We start from the raw sequence: 23,554 nt of genomic DNA, 5'->3' as shown, positions 1-23,554 counted from the left end.
GCACTACCCTCTGTAGCGCCTTACGGACAGATGCCGAGCAGTTGCCATACAAGGCGGTGATGCAACCGGCCAGGATGCTCTCAATGGTGCAGGTGTAGAACTTTTTGAAGATCTGGGGACCATTGCCAAATATGTTCAGTCTCCTGAGCGGGAAAAGGTGTTGTCGTTCCCTCTTCACGACTGTCTCGATGTGTTTGGACCATGATAGTTTGTTGATGATGTGGACATGAAGGAACTTGAAACTCTCAACCTGCTCCACCACAGCCCTGACGATGTGAATGGGGGTGTGTTCAGCCTTCCTTTTCCTGTAGTCCACAATCATCTCCTTTGTCTTGCTCATGTTGAAAGAGCGGTTGTTGTCTCTGACCTCCCTACAGGCTGTTTCATCATTGTCGGTGATCAGGCCCACCACTGTTGTGTTGTCAGCAAACTCAATGATAGTGTTTGTGTCGTGCTTAGCCACACAATTGTGGGTGAACAGAGAGTACAGAAGGGTACTAAACTCGCACCCCTGGGGGGGCCCTGTGTTGAGGATCAATGTGGCAGATGTGTTGTTGCCCACCCTTTCCACCTGGGGGTGGCCCGTCAAGAAGTCCAGGTTCCAGTTGCAGAGGGAGGTGTTTAGTCCCAGAGTCCTTAGCTTAGTGATGAGCTTCGTGGAAGCTGTTGAACGCTGAGCTGTAGTCAATGAACAGCATTCTCATATAGATGTTTCTTTTGTCCAGGTGGGAAAGGGCAGTGTGGAGTGCGATTGCATCATTTGTGGATCTGTTGGGGCGGTATGCAAATTGGAGTGGGTCTAGGGTTTCTGGGATGATGGTGTTGATGTGAGCCATGACCAGCCTTTCAAAACACTTAATGGCCACCAATATGAGTGGTACGGGGTGTTAGTCATTTAGACAGGCTCCCCTCGCTTTCTTGGGCACAGGTACTATGGTGGTCTGCTTGAAACATGTAGTCTTTAGAGACTCGTCAGGGAGAAATCAAAAATGTCAGTGAAGACTCTTGCCAGTTGGTCTGCGCATGCTCTGAGTACATGTCCTGGTAATTAATTTGGCCCCGCGGCCTTGTGAATGTTGACCCATTTAAAGGTCTTGCTCACATCGGCTACGGAGAGCGTGATCACAAAGTCGTCCTGAACAGCTTGTGCTCTCATGCATACTTCAATGTTGCTTGCCTCAATGCGAGCATAAAAGGTATTTAGGTCGTCTGGTAGGCTCACGTCGCTGAGCAGCTTGCGACTGGGTTTCGCTTTGCAGTCTGTAATAGTTTGCAAGCCCTGCCACATCCGATGAGCATCAGAGCCGGTGTAGTAGGACTCAGTCTTAGTCCTGTATCGACGCTTTGCCTGTTTGATGGTTTGTCTGCGGCATAGCAGGATTTCTTATAAGCTTCCGGATTAGTGTCCTGCTCCTTGAAAGCAGCATCTCTAGCCGTTAGCTTGGTGCGGATGTTGCCTGTAATCCATGGCTTCTGGTTGGGATATGTACGTACAGGTCACTGTGGGGACGATGTCGTCAATGCACTTTTTGATGAAGCTGGTGAATGAGGTGGTATACTCCTCAATGCCATTTGATGAAACCCGGAACATATTCCAGTCTGTGCTAGCAAAACAGTCCTGTAGCTTAGAATCCACATCATCTGAGCACTTACGTATTCACGGGTACTTTCTGCTTTAATGTTTGCTTGTAAGCAGGAATCAAGGGGGTAGAATTATGGTCGCGACGTGAGCGGTGTGGTCAGCATGTTAGTGCCAGCATCAGTTTGTGGTGGTAAATAGATGGCTATAGCATGCTTGACATTGAAAGGTCATTTTCAATTGAGCCTACATCTGCAGCGTTTACCTTGATTACAATCTCTGCAAACTTTAAAGATGGAATCGGCAGTGTGGGAATCAGCGCCACTGTCTGCCTGACGGCCGTTGTTTTTGTTTGGTTGACAGAGCAGAGCTGGGGAATGTCTCGCTTCGTGGTAAAAACAATTGCAGTACACGTGCTGCTGTTCTATCGCACATGCAATAATGACAGAGGGCAAAAAGCCTAAAGCTTTATTTCGCAAGCTAATATAAGAAATAGATCAACAAACAAGGGGTATGTAATTGATGTATTTTATTGTGAGATGGGGAGTCATAAAAAAAACAAAAGCACAAACTATCACTATAAAAATGAATGTGGATTAAAACAGGGACATATAAAAAGAGGTTGTGGCCTTGACGTAGCAGACATACAAAATAACAAATTGGCACAAATAAAACAAAAAAGGTCAATATTATTTTGGCTTGGCAAAAGGACAGATTCATGGTTAAGGATCATCTGTCAATACAACAGCACACTCATGCTATTAGACATACAGTTAGTTCTCAAAGAGTTTCAGTAGCTTCATATTAAAGTGGGCAAAAGGTAAAAACTAACATGAGAATTAATGGATGCAGGAAGGTGACATGTTCCAATTTCCTGCTTGTGGGGTGTGTTGACAACTTGAGATAGCAGTACATTTTTATTTTTGTTCTAAAACATACTTCAAAATGCCAGACTTTTTTTATGTTCCAGCTTTGTTGTAGTCATTTTACCTTTCAAATGATTTTCATACTAAAATATATTATTGTATTAATACAAACTACAGTATTGTACACTACACTGTAATAAATAACCATAAAGAAATATAAAAAATAAGACACATAAATACAAAAGTTTTCTAGAACTAAACAAATAACCCATATCATTGGGAATGGTAATAATACCGACATTGCTGAAAACATACAGTACACACATTTAACATATACAAAAAAACATCAACAACAAAATAATACTGACAGGTAAAAAATATTGTCTGAATAACCATTCTGGTATCATATTTGCCTACTTTTGTTACCTGAAGAGAGAGAGAGAGTTTCACAAGTGTTAAACAAGTGCACTGGGACTGGACTGGGGAAAAGGATACATTTCAAGGCAGGAAATACTTCAAAATCATGTTTCATCATCCCGTTACAAGTCCTTTTTGCCATTGATTGCTCTGATTATAAAAGAGGCAGATTTTTTTCTCAAATATAGAATTCCGGTCTAAATTATAAGTCATGGTAATGCTATCTTCTACAACATCAGGACTAGTGGTAGTGAGCCAAAAACAGTAGATCAGCTGAAAGAGTTGACATGTTTGAGCTACTATCAAATCTGGGCCTTGAAACAACCTGACAACAGCTGCTAAGGAGAAATAGCAGTATGCAATGGCACTTTTGATATGCATGGTGTATTTAAAAAAAAAATAATTGTTTTGCATAAGGCTGGGAGTGGGAATAGGGTCCAGGGCTTAAGGGTCAAATGATCTCTACTTACTAGGCCTAGATCATGAATGTTCTTCTTTATTCTTCTGCTTGATCTGATTCAGTAATGATTTATTAAATGAACAAACAAACTAACAAAACAATTAGAACAATGTGTCATTGCAGACTTATGTACCTCCTTCCATACTCCCCTTGACGTCTTCTTCATCTATAAGGTAATAATCAACTACTGGAACATCATGGCTGAACTTCATCACCGTACAACAGTTTATCTTTAAGGCTCACAATCCATGTAAAACAAACAAAAGGTATGCTAACATTATCAGCTAACGTGCTGATGCTGTATGCTGTAGGTCTAGTGCGATAATACTGAAAGGTAGACAACACATAACTGTTAGAGCCATAAGTAAACCAAGCCACTTGTAGTGCACAGGATCTTTTTTCTCCCCTCCAACTTAATAAAATACAGATTTTTTTTGTTCATTGGCAATAAAAAGGTATAGAAATCTCTCCCAACTGTACAGCGTTTTAAAGGTTAAAATATGAATGATAACACTGATAAAAAGAAATGACCCAAGGTTGTTTTAGTAATAAAACATTATCCAAAACGTGTCGGTTCTAGCTTACAAAGTCCGTATGATGCATTTTTTGTCTTTAAACTTTGTTTTTGATTTTTACAAATACATTTTCTAACACTGAAAATGGTTTCTCCTTCTGTGGAATAAGTCACTAGTATTTTTTTCAGGCACACCTGGATTCATACACAGTAGTGAACTGAAATGCAGCATCCGTCAGAGCAACCCAAACGTTATCCCTTTCCTTTCCCCCAACGTCATGGGGAGAAAACAGATCCTTCCATTTCATAGAGGAAGAAACACAGGTCTGCTTCCTCCCTGTTTTATTTTGTTTATCTCCTTTTGCTCTGGTCGGTGTTTGGTTCTAGTCTTCTGAAACAGTGTTCCCGTTTGTTTCACCTTCATTCTCTTTCATGACCTCCCCTGATTCTTCCTTCTCCTCTGAGGTCACCGCTTCCTCTGTGTCCATTGTCTCCTCCTTCACCTCCTCCTGAGCCTGCTCTGACTGCTCCTCCTCCACTTCCTTCTCTCCTCCATGTTCCTCCTCTTTCTCACGGTTCTCCTTCACCTCCTCTTGCCTTGTATGTGCCTTTTCCCCTGTAACCTCCTTTTCTTCCTGCTCTTCCTTTACTTCAACCCCCACTAACCCCTCCTCTTCTTCTTCTTCTCCTTCCTCCTCTTCACCCCCTACCACTATTCTCTTCACTCCTTGCTCTTCCTCTTCTGCATTCTCTCCCCCCTCATGACCAGTGTCTTCCCCCTCCTCCTCTCTCTCCTCCTCCTCCTCCTCCTCTTCCCCTCCCTCATCTCCTATCCGTACCACTTGTATATCATCCATATCCAGAACGCTGTCCGGATCTCCCTCCACCGCCTCCCCTGCCACTGTCTCCATGTCCTCCTCATCACTCTCCTCCTCCTCCTCTCTGGTGCTGCTCCCTCGCTCGTCCGAGTCCAGGTGGGAGGGAGGGGAGGAGGTGGGCCTGCTGTCTGACTGCTCCGGCTGCTCCCCTCCCAGGCCCAACCCCACGGGGCTCTGAATCTCCAGCACTTCCTCCCCTACACCTCCCTGACCTCCCTGCGCCTCCTTCTTGCAATAGGAGTAGCGGTGGTTCATGTGCTGGGAGTAAGAGCCTGAGTGAGAGAAGCGCTTGCCACACTTGTCGCACTGGTAGGGTTTCTCTCCGGAGTGGAGACGCATGTGTTCTATCAAGTGGTGCTTGTGTTTGAAGGCCTTCCTGCAGATGCCACACTCGTGGGGTCTCTTGCCTGTAGCACGGGAGAAAATAAATATACAGTAAATAAAAAGATATCTCAGACAGAAATAGATAAATCATTCAGGGCAGGATTATTGTTGAGTGAAATCTTCTCCTGTCAAATTGTTTTAATTCCCCAGACAGTTGTGCTTGTGAAACGGTTTATACTATAGCGCCAAAGGTCGGTGAAATCTATATTATTTATCATCACGTATCCATGGGAAATATCTTAAAACAACACACAACAAAAGAGCAATCCGACCAGAAATGCTTCAGGGTTGAAGGCTGAACATTACACCAACGAGAGGAACGGGTAGTTCCAGGCTAAGTGAAGTCACTTGGATGTAAAACTGTGGTTCTACGCCAGGTATCAAAGTCATAAAGACAGAACGCCTCAGAGTGGGTTGACCTGTGCTTGGCCACAACACTACCCATGTTCTCATGTAAAATTACTAACAGAGCTCTTTTGCAACATCCCTCCAACATTTCATATGGGAAGGTAATGTCGTTGGCAGGGGGAACTTGGCGGCAAGCAATTCCCAGGCTTTACAGCGTGTGTGTGTTTGAAGGAGTCTGTGTATGTGTTTGTGTGTGTATTGGATAATAGCTACCCAATATTGTGTGTATGTGTATTGGAGGTGTCCTCCACCCTTCTGCAATACACAATAGTAGTCAGTCAGTGTGTGATTTCTGAAATTACCCCCTTCAGTTTCACTTTGCCTCATATTTCCCTGAGGTTTCCCTGGGGAGGTGCAGTAAGGATGATAATCAGTAGGTATGAAATGGAAGAAAACAGTCTGAAACAGGGAGGTACTATCTAAACTTTAACCAATAACAAACACTCGCGTTCACTTTCAGTTGCAAAGTGATTCACTACGTTGCACCCTAAAGAACATGACCCAGATTTGATTGCTCTAGTCCCCGACGTACCTGTGTGTTCGTATTTATGTCGGAGCAGAGAGCTGCTCTTCTGGAAGATCTTGTCACACAGGTCGCAGGCGTACAACCCACTCTCCGTCTTCCTCATCTTATTCCTGGAAGGGGTGGTGTCTGAGTCATTCTGCTCCTCCATGGTATACACGCCCTCTGAGCTTGTGTCCTGACGCTCCTCCTGAACAACAAATAGAAATACATGTGAATATACACTCGGCCATTTTATTAGGTACAACACCCCATTCATAAAAATGGTTCGCTCCTACAGACAGTGAGTCATGTGGCTGTGGCTTGCTATATAAAAGCAGGCTGACAGGGACTGCATTTCAAACTCAAAGTAGACAGCCCTCTGCACCTGTAATGATGTTTAATATCGTCACATTCCGAGTGTACCTTAAATGTCCCTTGCCAAGCGAGGGAGAATGATGATCGGAGCGGTAACGTCCTTGGTGTAAATCTGGAAGTTAAGCTTTAAAAACAACCAACCTAAAGCTATTAATGTACCTCCTAGTAAGCTAACATATTTTGCTAGCACTCCTGTCAGGTAGCTAGCTACAGTTACCCACAGCTGGCTAGCTAGTTTTATATTTTGGTAATTTATTCCAATACATTTCAGAATTCCCCAAAATATGTTTATGAATCTAGCTACGTTTTATAAGCCAATTTGCCAATGGTAAACTCCATGTCTATATATATTTTTTAGCAAGCTAGCTTCATACATTTTTTTGACATGCCGAAAATGCAGCATTGTTGATTAATTTGACACTTTGCGGCCACCAGAGTTTGACATGTGACTACAGTTTGCTACTTTTAATTGTGGGTTTGCTACATTGAATTGTGGGTCATATCAACCCCACAAGTGACCAAAGTTGTTCACTCGCTCCCTCGAGCTAAATCGAGGGGGCAAGGTAAGTGAATTGGACCTAAACTGAAGATGGCAATCAAACTGCATCCGGTTTCGATGGGGATTCCCTGGCGCAATAGCTGAGGGGGTAAAAATATTTTTGGGGGACTCCAGCCAGGCATTCAGTTACTGTTTGATTGAACATTTGAATGAGTAGAACGAGTGACCTAAGGAACTTTGAGCATGGTATGATCGTCGGTGCCAGCCGCAGGTTCCAGTATGTCACAACCGGCCAGCCTCCTGGGCATATCACGCACGACAGTGTCTAGGGTTAGCGAGAATGATGCGACAAACAAAAATCATCCAGTCAGCGGCAGTTATGTGGGAAAAAACAGCTTAATTATGAGAGGTCGAAGGAGAATGCCAAGAATCATGCAAGCTAACAGGCGGATAGCGGCACAGTAAAACAGCGGTGTGCAGAACGGCATCTCGGAACACAGAACTCGCCGGTTCTTGTCATGGATGGGCTATTGCAGCAGACGACCACACCGGATTCCACTCCTATCAGCTAAAAACAAGAAGAAGAGGCTCCAGTGGGCATGCGATCACCAACACTGGACTCCCAGTTTCTGATGCGTCATGATAAAAGCAGAAAAAGGATTTGGTGTAAGCAGCATGGCCCCATCCTGCCTATTGTCAACGTTACAGGCTGGTGACAGTTTTGTAATGGTGTGGGAAATGTTTTCCTGGTACACATTTGGTCCTTTGATTCTAACTGAGAATCCATGTCCCGAAGAATTCAGGCTGTTCTGAAGGCAAAGGGGGGTTCGACCTGGTACTAGATTGGTGTACCTAAGAAACTGAGTATATGTTATATAATGTATTGGAAAGACGTGATTATTATAACAGTCTGAGCTGATGTTCTGCCTCTCCTCCTTGGGATAGAAGGGAATAACATCAAATCAAATTTTATTGGTCACATACAATTGATTAGCAGATGTTGCGGGTGTAGCGAAATGCTTGTGCTTCTAGCGCCGACAGGGCAGTAATATCTAACAAATTGCACAACATATACCCAATACACAAAAAGCTAAGTAGGAATGAATTAAGACTATATACATACGGACGAGCGATGTCAGAGCGGAACAGACTAATATACCATAGAATAGTATAGAATACAGTATATACATATGAGATGAGTAATGCCAGATATGTAAACATTATTAAAGTGACTAGTGATCCATTCCTTAAAAAGCACTTCATGATGACAGAGGTGAGTGCTTCTGGGCATAGTCATTAAGTTCAGTTACCTTTGCCTTCTTGGGTACAGGAACATTGGTGGCCATCTTGAAACATGTGGGGACAGCAGACTGGGATAGGGAGAGATTAAATATGCCCGTATACACACCAGCCAGCTGGTCTGCGCATGCTCTGTGGACGCGGCTAGGGATGCCGTCTGGGCCGGCAGCCTTGCGAGGGTAAACACGGTTAAATGTTTTACTCACGTTGGCCACGGAGAAGGAGAGCCCACAGTCCATGGTAGCAGGTCGCGTCGGTGGCACTGTGTTATCCTCAAAGCGGGCGAAGAATGTGTTTAGCCTGTCCGGAAGCAAGACGTCGGTCTCGGCAACGTGGCTGGTTTTCCTAGATGTAGTCCGTGATAGTCTGTCATCCCTGCCACATACGTCTCGTGTCTGAGCCTTTGAATTGCAACTCCACTTCTTCTCTAAACTGCCGTTTAGCTTGTTTGATTGCCTTGCAGAGTGAATAAATACACTTCATATTCTGCCATATTACCAGTCACCTTGCTATGGTTAAATGCGGTGGTTCGCGCTTTCAGTTTCGTACGAACGCTACCATTTATGCACGGTTTCTGGTTAGGGTAAGTTTTAATAGTCTCCTCTACACTTCCTTATAAAATCAGTGTATGCGTCTAGATTATTTTCACAAGCTACCTGGAACATATCCCAGTCCAAGTGATCAAAACAATCCAGAAGCGTGGATTCTGATTAGTCAGACCAACGTCGAATAGTTCAAAGCACGAGTACTTCCTGTTTGAGTTTCTGCCAAAAGGACGGGAGGAGCAGGATGGAGTCGTGGTCAAATTTGCCAAAAGGAGGGCGGAGGAGGGCCTTGTAAGCATTATGTAAGTTTGAATAGGAATGGTTGAGTCTTAGCAGCGCGAGTAGTACAGTCGATATGTTGATAGAACTTCAGCAGCCTTGTCCTCAGATTTGCTTTGTTAAATCCCTAGTTACAATAAAGGCAGCCTCAGGATATGTGGTTTCCAGTTTGCATAAAGTCCAGTGAAGTTCTTTGAGGGCCGTCGAGGTAACGGCTTGAGGTGGGATATAAAGGGCCGTGGCGATGACGGAGGAGAATTCTGTTGGGAGATAATATGGTCGGCATTTAATTGTGAGGTATTCTAGGTCGGGTGAAGAAAAGGACTTAAACAGTTGCATCTCTAGGGGCGCTATTTCATTTTTGGATAAAAAACGTTCCCGTTTTAAGTGCGATATTTTGTCACGAAAAGATGCTCGACTATGCATATGCATATACAGTTTTGGAAAGAAAACACTCTGAAGTTTCAGAATCTGCAAAGATTTTGTCTGTAAGTGCCCCAGAACTCATTCTACAGGCGAAACCAAGATGATACGTCAAACAGGAAATGAGCAGAATTTCTGAAGCTCTGTTTTCTAATGTCTCCTTATATGGCTGTGAATGCGACAGGAATAAGCTTAGACCTTCTGCCGTTTCCCCAAGATGTCAGCAGCATTGTGACGTATTTGTAGGCATATCATTGGAAGATTGACCATAAGAGACCACATTTTCCAAGTGTCCGCCTGGTGTCCTGCGTCGAAACTGGTGCGCAAAGCCATGTGCAATTATTTTTCCATTTGATTGAGAGGGGGAACCATGCTTCCACGAACGATATATCATCGAAGAGATATGTGAAAAACACCTTGAGGATTGATTCTAAACAACGTTTGCCATGTTTTCAGTCGATATTATGGAGTTAATTTGGAAAAAAGTTCGCGTTTTGAGGACTGAATTTTCGTTTTTTTTTGGTAGCCAAATGTCATGTACAAAACGGAGCTATTTCTAATACACAAAGAATCTTTTTGGAAAAACTGAGCATCTGCTATCTAACTGAGAGTCTCCTCATTGAAAACATCTGAAGTTCTTCAAAGGTAAATGATTTTATTTGAAGGCTTTTATGTTTTTGTTGAAATGTTGCATGCTGGATGCTAACGCTAATGCTAACGCTAAATGCTAATGCTAAATGCTACGCTAGCTAGCTACTTTTACACAAATGATTGTTTTCCTATGGTTGAGAAGCATATTTTGAAAATCTGAGATGACAGTGTTGTTTACAAAAGGCTAAGCTTGAGAGATGGCATATTTATTTCATTTCATTTGCGATTTTCATGAATAGTTAACGTTGTGTTATGCTAATGAGCTTGCTGATAGATTTACACAATCCTGGATACAGGGTTTTTTTCATAGCTAAACGTGACGCAGAAAACGGAGCGATTTGTCCTAAACAAATAATCTTTCAGGAAAAACTGAACATTTGCTATCTGAGAGTATCCTCATTGAAAACATCTGAAGTTCTTCAAAGGTAAATGATTTTTTTGAATGCTTTTCTGTTTTTTTGTGTAAATGTTGCCAGCTGAATAGTAATGCTAAATGCTACGCTAAATGCTACGTTAGCCATCAATACTGTTACACAAATGCTTGTTTTGCAATGGTTGAGAAGCATATTTAGAAAATCTGAGATGACAGTGTTGTTAACAAAAGGCTAAGCTTGAGAGCTAGCATATTTATTTCATTTCATTTGCGATTTTCATGAATAGTTAACGTTGCATTATGGTAATGAGCTTGAGTCTGTATTCACGATCCCGGATCCGGGATGGGGAGATCAGAAAGGTTTAAGTTCCTGTATGTTTCTAGAATTACACCGTGAGTCATTAATCATGACACACCCCTCCGCCCTTCTGATATTTATTCCTGTATGAGCAATGTACTGAGAATCCTGCTGGCTTTACCGACTCCGACAGACTATCCAGAGAGAGCCATGTTTCCGTGAAACAAAGGATGTTACAGGCCCCAATGTCTCTCCGGAAAGAAATCCTTGCTCCATGCTCATCAACTTTGTTATCCAAAAACTGAACATTAGCGAGTAATATACTCAGAAGTGGTGGGTGATGTGCGCACCTCCTAAATCGAACCAGCAGGCTGCCTCGATTGCCTCTCCTCCGCCGGCGATGTTTTGGCTTGGCCTCTGGAATAAGTTCAATTGAACAAGTTCAACGCAGGTAGCCTAGTGTTTAGAGCATTGGGCCAGTAACCGAAAGGTTGCTGGATCGAATCCCCGAGCTGACAAGGCAACATATCTGTCATTCTGCCCCTGAACAAGGCAGTTAACCCACTGTTCCCTGGTAAGCTGTCATTGTAAATAAGAATTTGTTCTTAACCGACTTGCCTAGCTATATAAAAGGTTAAATAAAATTAAAAATTGCTCTGAGGAGAGTGAATAAAGGATTTGATACAGGGAAGTTGTAATGCCGGTAGTTCTGATGAGTTACCGCTGCTCTGATATCCAATAGTTATTCCCGGCTGTATGTAATAAAACTAAACATTTCCTGAGCTAAAAATGCAAAAAAATTGTAAGTAAAAAAAACTAAGTTTCCTAAGAGCTAGTCGCGATCCTGCCATCTCTGTTGGCGCCATCTTACTTATAGATATGTAATTTACGTGAATATACAGTACCAGTCAAAAGTTTGGACACACCTACTCATTCAAGGGTTTTGCTTTAATTTGACTATTTTCTACATTGTAGAATAATAGTGAAGACATCAAAACTATGAAATAACACATATGGAATCATGTAGTAACCAAAAAAAGAGTTAAACAAATAAAAATAGATATCTTTGAGATTCTTCAAAGTAGCCACCCTTTGCCTTGTTGACAGATTTTCACAGTGTTTGCATTCTCTCAACCAGCTTTAAAAAAACAACAACCTTTATTTAACTAGGCAAGTCAGTTAAGAACAAATTCTTGTTTAAAAACCTAAAGTTGCATTGCAAAAGTAGTTTGAAATGTTTTGGCAAAGTTTACAGGTAACTTTTGAGATATTTTGTAGTCACGTTGCACAAGTTGGAACTGGTGTTTTTCTGGATCAAACGCTCCAAATAAATGAACATTTTGGATATATATCGACGGAATTAATCGAACGAAAGGCCCATTTGTGATGTTAAGTGCCAACAAAAGAAGCTCAAAGGTAAGGCATGAATTATATTTTTATTTCTGCGTTTTGTGTCATGCCTGCAGGGTTGAAATATGCTTTTCTCTCTTTGTTTACGGAGGTGCTATCCTCAGATAATAGCATTGTTTGCTTTCGCCGAAAAGCCTTTTTGAAATCTGACATGTTGGCTGGATTCACAACAAGTGTAGCTTTAATTTGCTATCTTGCATGTGTGATTTAATGAAAGTTTGATTTTTATAGTAATTTATTTGAATTTGGCGCTCTGCAATTTCCCTTGCTTTTGGCCAGGTGGGATGCTAGCGTCCTACATATCCCAGTGAGGTTAAAACATGAAGGTCAGTCAATATGGAAAATGTTAAAGAACTTTTCAAGTTTCTTCAAGTGCAGTCGCAAAAACCATCAAGCGCTATGATGAAACTGGCTCTCATGAGGACCACCAAAGGAAAGGAAGACCCAGAGTTACCTCTGCTGTGGAGGATAAGTTCATTAGAGTTACCAGCCTCTGAAATTGCAGCCTAAATAAACGCTTCACAGAGTTCAAGTAACAGACACATCTCAACATCAAAAGTGTTCACAGGAGACTGCGTGAATCAGGCCTTCATGGTCAAATTTCTGCAAAGAAATCACTACTAAAGGACACCAATAAGAAAAATATATTTTCTTAGGCCAAGAAACACAAGCAATGGACATTAGACCAGTGGTGTCATGTATTGTCATGTTGTGTCTTTCTGTCCTTTCCTTTCACCCTGTCTCCCTCTGCTGGTCGTACTAGGTTACCGTTTCTGTCCCTCTTTCCCCCAGCTGTTCCTTGTCTTCTCTGACTACCTCATTCACCCCTTTTCCCACCTGTTCCCTTTTTCCCTCTGATTAGGTCCCTATATCTCTCTCTGTTTCTGCTCCTGTCTTTGTCGGATTCTTGTTTGTGTGTCTCATGCCTGAACCAGACTATCATCGTGTTTGCTGCAACCTTGTCCTGTCCTGTCGGAATCTACCTGTCCATCTGAGCCCACGTGTGTTCATCATTAAAGAAACTCTGTTTGTTAATTCGCTTTTGGGTCCTCACTCACGCACCTGACAGAAGAATCCGACCAAGAATGGACCCAGCGACTTCGGATCCTCTCCACTCAGCCGTCGAGATCCAGGGAGCGATGCTAGGCAGACACGAGCAGGAATTGTCTGCTGCTCGACATGCCGTTGAGACCCTGGCCACCCAAGTCTCCAACCTCACAGAACAGGTTCACCATCTCCGCCTCGATCCACCGGCCACTTCCAGGGCTTTCGAATCTCCGGAGCCCAGAATCAATAACCCGCCGTGTTACTCTGGGGAGCCCACTGAATGCCGCTCGTTCCTCACCCAGTGTGATATTGTGTTTTCTCTCCAGCCCAACACTTACGCCAGGAGCACTGCTCGTGTCGCCTACGTCATATCTCTCCTTACTGGACGGGCTCGTGAGTGGGGCACGGCAATCTGGGAGGCAAGGGCTGAGTGTACTAACCAGTATCAGGACTTTAAGGAGGAGATGATACGGGTTTTTGATCGATCTGTTTTTGGGGAGGAGGCTTCCAGGGCCCTGTCTTCCCTATGTCAAGGCAATCGATCCATAACAGACTACTCTATTGAGTTTCGCACTCTTGCTGCCTCCAGTGGCTGGAACGAGCCGGCTTTGCTCGCTCGTCTTCTGGAGGGTCTCCGCGCAGAGGTAAAGGATGAGATTCTCTCCCGGGAGGTTCCTTCCAGCGTGGATTCCTTGATTGAACTCGCTATTCGCATTGAGCGACGGGTTGATCTTCGTCACCGAGCTCGTGGAAAGGAGCTCGCGTTCTCCGTTGCCCCCCTCTCCGCATCACTACCATCTTCCTCTGCCGGCTCGGGAGCTGAGCCTATGCAGCTGGGAGGTATCCGCATCTCGACTAAGGAGAGGGAACGGAGAATCACCAACCGCCTCTGTCTCTATTGCGGTTCCGCTGGTCATTTTGTCACTTCATGTCCAGTAAAAGCCAGAGCTCATCAGTAAGCGGAGGGCTACTAGACCAATTAATAGAAGGATTATGACAAACTAGCCAGGGAGTTCCTGCAGTGCCTTGATAGACTCTGGGCGGAGGGCTGTTTTATGGACGAGACCTGGGCTCGGGAACATGACATTCCTCTCAGACAGTTAAGGGAGCCCACGGCCTTGTTCGCCTTGGATGGTAGTCCTCTCCCCAGGATTCAGCGTGAGACGCTACCTTTAACCCTCACTGTCTCTGGTAATCATAGCGAAACCATTTCTTTTTTAATTTTTCGTTCACCTTTTACACCTGTTGTTTTGGGCCATCCCTGGCTAGTTTGTCATAATCCTTCTATTAATTGGTCTAGTAATTCTATCCTCTCCTGGAACGTCTCTTGTCATGTGAAATGTTTAATGTCTGCTATCCCTCCTGTTTCCTCTGTCTCTTCTTCACAGGAGGAGCCTGGTGATTTGACAGGGGTGCCGGAGGAATATCACGATCTGCGCACGGTGTTCAGTCGGTCCAGGGCCACCTCTCTTCCTCCACACCGGTCGTATGATTGTAGTATTGATCTCCTTCCGGGAACCACTCCCCCCCGGGGTAGACTATACTCTCTGTCGGCTCCCGAACGTAAGGCTCTCGAGGATTATTTGTCTGTAGCTCTTGACGCCGGTACCATAGTCCCCTCCTCCTCTCCCGCCGGAGCGGGGTTTTTTTTTGTCAAGAAGAAGGACGGGTCTCTGCGCCCCTGCATAGATTATCGAGGGCTGAATGACATAACAGTGAAGAATCGTTATCCGCTTCCTCTTATGTCTTCAGCCTTCGAGATCCTGCAGGGAGCCAGGTTTTTCACTAAGTTGGACCTTCGTAACGCTTACCATCTCGTGCGCATCAGGGAGGGGGACGAGTGGAAGACGGCGTTTAACACTCCGTTAGGGCACTTTGAATACCGGGTTCTTCCTTTCGGCCTCGCTAACGCTCCAGCTGTCTTTCAGGCATTAGTCAATGATGTCCTGAGAGACATGCTGAACATCTTTGTTTTCGTTTACCTTGACGATATCCTGATTTTTTCACCGTCACTCCAGATTCATGTTCAGCACGTTCGACGTGTCCTCCAGCGCCTTTTAGAGAATTGTCTTTTTGTGAAGGCTGAGAAGTGCACTTTTCATGCCTCCTCCGTCACATTTCTCGGTTCTGTTATTTCCGCTGAAGGCATTAAGATGGATCCCGCTAAGGTCCAAGCTGTCATTGATTGGCCCGCCCCTAAGTCACGCGTCGAGCTGCAGCGCTTTCTCGGCTTCGCGAACTTCTATCGTCGTTTCATCCGTAATTTCGGTCAGGTGGCAGCTCCTCTCACAGCCCTTACTTCTGTCAAGACGTGCTTTAAGTGGTCCGTTTCCGCCCAGGGAGCTTTTGATCTCCTCAAGAATCGTTTTACATCCGCTCCTATCCTTGTTACACCTGACGTCTCTAGACAGTTCGTTGTCGAGGTTGACGCGTCAGAGGTGGGCGTGGGAGCCATTCTTTCTCAGCGCTCCCTCTCTGACGACAAGGTCCACCCATGCGCGTATTTTTCTCATCGCCTGTCGCCGTCGGAACGTAACTATGATGTGGGAAACCGCGAACTGCTCGCCATCCGGTTAGCCCTTAGCCCTAGGCTCCATCCGGTGGTTGGAGGGGGCGACCGTTCCTTTTGTCGTTTGGACTGACCATAGAAACCTTGAGTACATCCGTTCTGCCAAACGACTTAATGCGCGTCAGGCGCGTTGGGCGCTGTTTTTCGCTCGTTTCGAGTTCGTGATTTCTTATCGTCCGGGCTCTAAGAACACCAAGCCTGATGCTTTATCTCGTCTCTTCAGTTCTTCAGTAGCCTCCACTGACCCCGAGGGGATTCTCCCTGAGGGGCGTGTTGTCGGGTTGACTGTCTGGGGAATTGAGAGGCAGGTAAAGCAAGCGCTCACTCACACTCCGTCGCCGCGCGCTTGTCCTAGGAACCTTCTTTTCGTTCCCGTTCCTACTCGTCTGGCCGTTCTTCAGTGGGCTCACTCTGCCAAGTTAGCCGGCCACCCTGGCGTTCGGGGTACGCTTGCTTCCATTCGCCAGGGTTTTTGGTGGCCAACCCGGGAGCATGACACGCGTCGTTTCGTGGCTGCTTGTTCGGTCTGCGCGCAGACTAAGTCCGGTAACTCTCCTCCTGCCGGCCGTCTCAGGCCGCTTCCCATTCCCTCTCGACCGTGGTCTCACATCGCCTTAGATTTTGTCACCGGACTGCCTTCGTCAGCGGGGAAGACTGTTATTCTTACGGTTGTCGATAGGTTCTCTAAGGCGGCTCATTTCATTCCCCTTGCTAAGCTTCCTTCTGCTAAAGAGACGGCACAAATCATCATCGAGAATGTTTTCAGAATTCATGGCCTTCCGTCAGACGTCGTTTCGGACAGAGGTCCGCAATTCACGTCTCAATTTTGGAGGGAGTTTTGCCGTTTGATTGGGGCTTCCGTCAGTCTCTCTTCCGGCTTTCACCCCCAGTCTAACGGTCAAGCAGAACGGGCCAATCAGACTATTGGTCGCATCTTACGCAGTCTTTCTTTTCGCAACCCTGCGTCTTGGTCAGAACAGCTCCCCTGGGCAGAATACGCCTACAACTCGCTTCCTTCGTCTGCGACCGGGCTATCTCCTTTTCAGAGTAGCCTCGGGTACCAGCCTCCGCTGTTCTCATCTCAGTTCGCCGAGTCCAGCGTCCCCTCCGCTCAGGCTTTTGTCCAACGTTGCGAGCGCACCTGGAAGAGGGTCAGGTCTGCACTTTGCCGTTATAGGACGCAGACTGTGAGGGCTGCTAATAAGCGTAGAACTAAGAGTCCTAGATATTGTCGCGGTCAGAGAGTTTGGCTCTCCACTCAGAACCTTCCCCTTAAGACGGCTTCTCGCAAGTTGACCCCGCGGTTCATTGGTCCGTTCCGTATTTCTCGGGTCATTAATCCTGTCGCAGTTCGACTTCTTCTTCCGCGATACCTTCGTCGCGTCCACCCGGTCTTCCATGTCTCCTGTATCAAGCCCGTTCTTCGCGCCCCCGCTCGTCTCCCCCCCCCCCCCCCCCCATCCTTGTCGAGGGCGCACCCATCTACAGGGTCCGTAGGATTTTGGACATGCGTCCTCGGGGCCGTGGTCACCAGTACCTCGTAGATTGGGAGGGGTACGGTCCTGAGGAGAGGAGTTGGGTTCCCTCTCGGGACGTGCTGGACCGTGCGCTGATCGAGGATTTCCTCCGTTGCCGCCAGGTTTCCTCCTCGAGTGCGCCAGGAGGCGCTCGGTGAGTGGGGGGGTACTGTCATGTATTGTCATGTTGTGTCTTTCTGTCCTTTCCTTTCACCCTGTCTCCCTCTGCTGGTCGTACTAGGTTACCGTTTCTGTCCCTCTTTCCCCCAGCTGTTCCTTGTCTTCTCTGACTACCTCATTCACCCCTTTTCCCACCTGTTCCCTTTTTCCCTCTGATTAGGTCCCTATATCTCTCTCTGTTTCTGCTCCTGTCTTTGTCGGATTCTTGTTTGTGTGTCTCATGCCTGAACCAGACTGTCATCGTGTTTGCTGCAACCTTGTCCTGTCCTGTCGGAATCTACCTGTCCATCTGAGCCCACGTGTGTTCATCATTAAAGAAACTCTGTTTGTTAATTCGCTTTTGGGTCCTCACTCACGCACCTGACAAGTGGAAATCGGTTTCAACCGTAATGTCTCTGTGAGATGCAGAGTAGGTGTACGGATGATCTCTGCATGTGCAGTCCCCACTGTGAAGCATGGAGAAGGAGGTGTGATGGTGCTATGCTGGTGACACTGTCTGGGATTTATTTAGAATTAAAGGCACACTTAACCATCATGGCTACCATAGCATTCTGCAGCAATACGCCATCCCATCTGGTTTGCGTTTAGTGGGACTATCATTTGTTTTTCAACAGGACAATGACCCAACAAACCTCCCGGCTGTGTAAGGGCTATTTGACCAGGAAGGAGAGTGATGGAGTGCTCCATCAGATGACCCGGCCTCCACAATCACCCGACCTCAAACAAATTGAGATGGTTTGGGATGAGTTGGACCGCAGAGTGAAAGAAAAGCAGCCAATGCTCAGCATATGTGGGAACTCCTTCAAGACAGTTGGAAAAGCATTCCAGGTGAAGCAGGTTGAGAGAATGCAAAGAGTGAGCAAAGCTGTCATCAAGGCAAAGGGTGGCTACTTTGAATAATTTGTTTAACACTTTTTTGGTTACTACATGATTCCATATGTGTTATTTCACAGTTTTGATGTTTTCTCTATTATTCTACAATGTAGAAAATAGTAAGATAAAGAAAAACCCATGAATGAGTAGGTGTGTCCAAACCTTTAACTGGTACTGTATGTAATATAGTGTTTACTGTTTTTAAGTATCAATTCTAACAGTAATACAGCAATGTCTGATTAAAACAGCAAACAAAATGTGCAGGACAATAATAAAAAATAAGTGATATGGAGCTAAAATGAATTTATAACTGATTTAGTTTTAAGTAGTTCATTGGTGTGTCATTCTGTTTCCCAGGAAAAAGAGAGTATCAGGAAGGGATGGTGTAGGTAGGCTGACTAATACCACTTCCTGTTTATGGCTCTCAGGGAATCATAACCTCGCCATAACAATTTCACAGTTAATCTTTTACTGGCTGAGTGAAAAATACCATCATGATGACATCATCCCAACTTGGTGTGTTGGCCCTGAAAACCAGTCCTTACCCTCATCATGACTCATCAATGGTGAGTAAAAACTTTTCATGAGCATAGGCTACGGCTGAGTTGCAAATGGCACGGCATCCTATTCCCTTTTGACAAGGACCCATACAGCTCTGATCAAAATAGTGCACTATATAGGGAATAGGGTGCCATTTGGGACACAGTCAACAACTTTTGAGTATTCAGCAATGAGACACAGAGAGAAAGAGGAAGTGTGGCAGGCAGCAGCATCATTAAGGAACTGGTATATAATAGCTTTATGTACAGTTATGGGTTTTAACAAGGCATGCTCTATGCCAATCGACTTAATAGTTAAGCATAATGCAACAACAAGTCAATGGTGAGACAGGAGGCTGGGCGTTTAAACAGATTCCTACAGATCAATAGGTCTCTACAGTAAGTGCTGCCTCATGTCTTCTGGCTGCGTGACAGCAGCAGCAGCTCAGGTCTGTGCTCGGGGAGTGATGTCTCCCACACATCTATCCATCATTATGGATTCATTACATGTCCTGGCTCTGACTTTACCACTGTATTAGAGTTTGCTGGCAGAATTCAGCACTTTCTGTATAATGTAGAGTAATTTATTAGGCCATTTTCCTCTGTTGTATAGCATTGTCAAAACATTTTGACACTAACACTTTTAGTCATTTCACATTTTGAAATGTTTGGCAGTATACTCTAGCATGAATACCCACTTAATATCATTCTACTATTTCTCCCTACATCCCTGAGAAAGAAGGGAAGAGAGAGAGAGCACGAGAGAGAGAGTGAACAAGAAGAGAGGAGAGCTAGGTCTTCTCACTAGAGTCCTGTCCACCTTTCCCCCTCTCCTCCTCCTCCCAGCGCTGAAACAAAACAGTTCATCACAGGAGACAGACAGTGGTGCCAAAACACCACCGCCTCCACCCAGAGCTACAGGAGAGAAATTCATTCAGCTGGGAGAGTTCCCAGCTCGATAGGTGGAGCTTAACCTTCTCAGTATGGCTGAGCTGCAGTGGAACAGAGCCAAAATAATTGAAGCACTAAAGGGGCAATAGACTGAGTGTTGAGGCCTTGTTGTTTCACTCAAAACAAATAAGACACGGGTAGAATGAAAAATAGGAGGAATGATTACATCTCAGAACTTCCCATTCTTCCAGCACCTCCTCCCTCACTAAACCTGAGCCAAGTCAGGGGAGAGACTTAAGCAAGAGAACATGATTCTCAGTCATGCACCTGCAATACCGATCATGCTAGACTGTTTCCATATAACAGGGTCATTTTCTCGAACCGGCAAACACATTCAAATACATGTAGTTAAGGCCATACACACACAGCAGAGGATTTCCAATGCATCTGCAATGTATATGACCAAAATGTAATGTAAATGTAAACTGCTGCTTTCTCTTTAGGGGTCTAAGCTGGGTTACTGTAAAGAACTTTGTGACTGTTGCTGTGAAAAGAGCTAAACAAATATATTTAAATTACGGATTGATTGACGGATTGATTGATCCACTGATTTACAAACCTTGATGCCGTTGATCTGCAGTGTGGTCTTCTCCTGTGTCTCTGTCCCTGCAGGGCTGCTGGCTGTAGCTGTAGTGGTATAGGTGTAGGCCAACTGTGGGATGAGGATAGTCTGGTTGTTATTGGTGGTGAGCGCCCGGAGGCAGGGCACACCCGTGCTGCCCTGATCAGTGATGGCATAGATGGTCCCGCTGGGCAGCTGAGTGGTCATGATGCTGATGGGGTTGGCACTTTGTGGGCCGGCGGTGTAAAAGGACAAGGTTTGGCTAGTCATGTGGTGGCCTGCGGCGCCGGCAGAGAGCGGAAGTTCTTTCTTGGTTGTGCAAGTCTTCGTCAAGTTCAGGGGTTCGTCCTGATGGGAGTAAACAGTGGCTTGGTAAGAGGCCGCGGTGGCAGCGGTCTCCTCTCGGAGGGGCTTTGGTAGCGACAGGTCCAGGGGGACCTCCGTGCTGTCTGAGGAGGAGGGTTTGGCTGGGACGGCCCCCCCGGTGGTCAGGTTTAGTGGTGTAGGGGAGGCCGGGCAGGGCCCAGAGCCGTTAACCTCAGCCGGAGTGGCCTCAGCTGGGCTGGACTGCATCAGGGTGGGGCTCTCTGTGTTCTGCTCTGATCTTACTTTAGGGGACACAACAATGGCCCCATGACACTCAGACAAGGGCCCTTCTTCCTCAGACGGAGGGGTCGGGGCCCCTAGTGAGACCTGACCACTCTGCATCTTATCAAACCACTTCTTGACTACGTCGGCAGGCAGGCTGACCGAGTCGGAGATCTTGCTGAGCTCCTCCTTGGTGGGCTCAACATTTAAGGAGAAGTAGGCCTTGAGGAGGGACAGAAGGTTCTTGGGCTGATCCCCGAACCCCTCAGACAATAATGAATCGATGGCAGACTTTGATTTGTCCCCATTGATCCTGAGGCCCGAGGCTTTCTTACAGTGCTTGAGTGTGTGGAGAGCGTCCAGACCATTGGGGCACTCATTACAAAGCAGGCAGGTCTTAGTAGTCTCCTCTTCCATCTTCTCCTCTTTGCTCCTGGGGGGCCTGCTAACTGTCAGGTCCTCTGGGAGTTTCTGCTGGGTCTTGCTGGAGGGCTCTGTGGCAGCCTGGCCTGGTGTTGTAGCCAGGGTCGGGGGCTCCTTTTTCAGGTTCTGGGCAGTGAGCTGGGTCTGTGTCTGGCTGGGGTCCAGGCTGTAGTTGATGATGATCTTGGTGGCGTTGCCGTCCTGACCCATAATGGGCAGACTGATGGCTGAGATGAGCTGCTGGTGAGGAACACCTGTCGCCCCCATGCCAGTCCCCGCCGACTTAGCATTGTTCTCCAACATCTGTCTGATCATGTTACTGTCCACCGCCACCTTCCAAGATTAAGATGAAAATGGTTTGCGCATTGTTTAATAAGTCATTGTACAAATAGCAACAACAAGCACATTACAAGTATTTCATGAATTCAAAGTTGTATTTTGGTATTTTATTATGATAACCATTAACTGTTGCAAAAGCAGCAGCTACTCTTCCTGGGGTCCACACAAAACATGACATAATACAATACATTAATAGACATAGCTCAAGGACAAAACTACATCAATTTAAAAAAAGGCACACGTATCCTACATATCAATACATACACACAAACTATCTAGGTCAAATAGGGGAGAGGCGTTGTGCGGTGTTGCTTTATCTGTTTTTTTTTTTAAACCAGGTATGCTGCTCATTTGAGCAATATGAGATGGAACGGAGTTCAATGCAATGATTGGTCTATATAATACTGTACGCTTTCTTGAATTTGTTCTGCATTTGGGGACTGTGAAAAGACCCCTGGTGGCATGTCTGGTGGGATAAGTGTGTGTGTCAGGGCTGTGTGTAAGTTGACTATGCAAACCATTTGGGATTTTCAACACATTAATGTTTCCTATAAAAAGAAGAAGTGATGCAGTCTGTCTCTCATACAGTCAGTCTCTCCTGTACTTGAATTACAAATACATCACTAAATACAGAGTACTATTTTTAATCCGATATACAAATTCACAAATCACCTTCAAGACGTTCTGTAGGTCTGCCAGGTTGATGCTGATCGGAGAGACCAGGCCCATGGTGGGGAGCATCATCGCCTGCACCGCGCTCTGCAGTGGGGCAGCCGCACCCCCGTTGAACACCCCTCCTCCGTGACCGTTCACTCCTGTTGCCCCCGCTGCTGGAGACACTACCATGGGCTTGTACTCGTAGTCCATTGGCTCGCTCTTGATCTGGTTGAGGGGTAGCTGTTCCTGCAAGGGTTTGTCTCGGGTCTGGGTGCGTGTGGTGGAGGAGGGCGAGGCGGGCATGGCTGGGGATGGGCATTGGGAGGCCTTGGCGGGCAGGGGTCGGCCGTTGACTGCTGAGATCACGCCGATGCACTTCTTACTGCTGATGTGGGAGCTGTAGGAACCGGAGTGGGAGAAACGCTTCTTACAGTTGGAGCACTCGTATGGCTTCTCTCCTGTAGGGACAGACACATACACATACACGCACACACGCACACACACACACACACGACCTCCATTAGGAGCAGAAGTAAATGAATAAACCTCCCAGGGAAAAAGGGTCTAATGCATTTCAAAAATGCTTAAACGCTGAGGTAATGGCACCATTGGGAAATACTCTTTAATTGTTGGCCGGTGCGCCAACACAAACACAATTATATCACATCAGGACAGAGCACAATGCTCTGAAACTCAATCAAGGACACATAAATACACAGTTACTAAACATAAATATTTGTTTGACGGAAACAGAAACATCTGGGCGGATGGCGTGGCCAATAGTAACTAACTTCTACAATTACCCCGACGCTTTTCCACATTAAAGAATACACACGCACATACACAAACAAACACACACACACACACAGGGCTGCCATGGTGACTGAGGGGTCCACTCACCGCTGTGGATGCGTAGGTGCTCCTTCAGGTGATGCTTGTACTTAAATGCTTTTTCACATTCAGTGCACTTGAATTTTCGGTTGCCCCCCGACTGTGTCATGTGCCTCTGTCAGACAAAGGAAGAAAGGGGAGAGGGGATGGTCAGTCACACAAAAATTCACTTTGTACTAGTAAAAATGTATGCAAGAGTAACATTGGACAATGGCCAATCCAATCCTGGGAAATGAAAGGGTCAAAATTTCAACA

At 45.7% G+C, this 23,554-nt stretch overlaps 1 protein-coding gene across 2 annotated transcripts in view; it reads right to left on the bottom strand.

Moving 5' to 3' along the window:
• Positions 1–2,091: 2,091 nt before the first annotated feature.
• Positions 2,092–23,554, bottom strand: part of LOC110490024 (zinc finger E-box-binding homeobox 1) — a 97,576-nt gene continuing 76,113 nt past the window's right edge. For both annotated transcript variants that reach the window (XM_021563110.2, XM_036944311.1), the window contains exons 5-9: positions 23,309–23,414; positions 22,424–22,866; positions 20,399–21,745; positions 6,039–6,219; positions 2,092–5,121 (exon numbers count right to left, since the gene is read on the bottom strand). In XM_021563110.2, the coding sequence (XP_021418785.2) occupies positions 4,220–5,121; positions 6,039–6,219; positions 20,399–21,745; positions 22,424–22,866; positions 23,309–23,414 (2,979 nt within the window). In that variant the 3' untranslated portion in view covers positions 2,092–4,219. The remainder of the gene's footprint in view (positions 5,122–6,038; positions 6,220–20,398; positions 21,746–22,423; positions 22,867–23,308; positions 23,415–23,554) is intronic.

The sequence above is a fragment of the Oncorhynchus mykiss genome, chromosome 15, assembly GCF_013265735.2.
Source record: "Oncorhynchus mykiss isolate Arlee chromosome 15, USDA_OmykA_1.1, whole genome shotgun sequence".
NCBI classification, from domain to species: domain Eukaryota; kingdom Metazoa; phylum Chordata; class Actinopteri; order Salmoniformes; family Salmonidae; genus Oncorhynchus; species Oncorhynchus mykiss.
The sequence above is the reverse complement of the archived record's forward strand: the minus strand, read 5'-3'. Positions and strand labels throughout refer to the sequence as shown.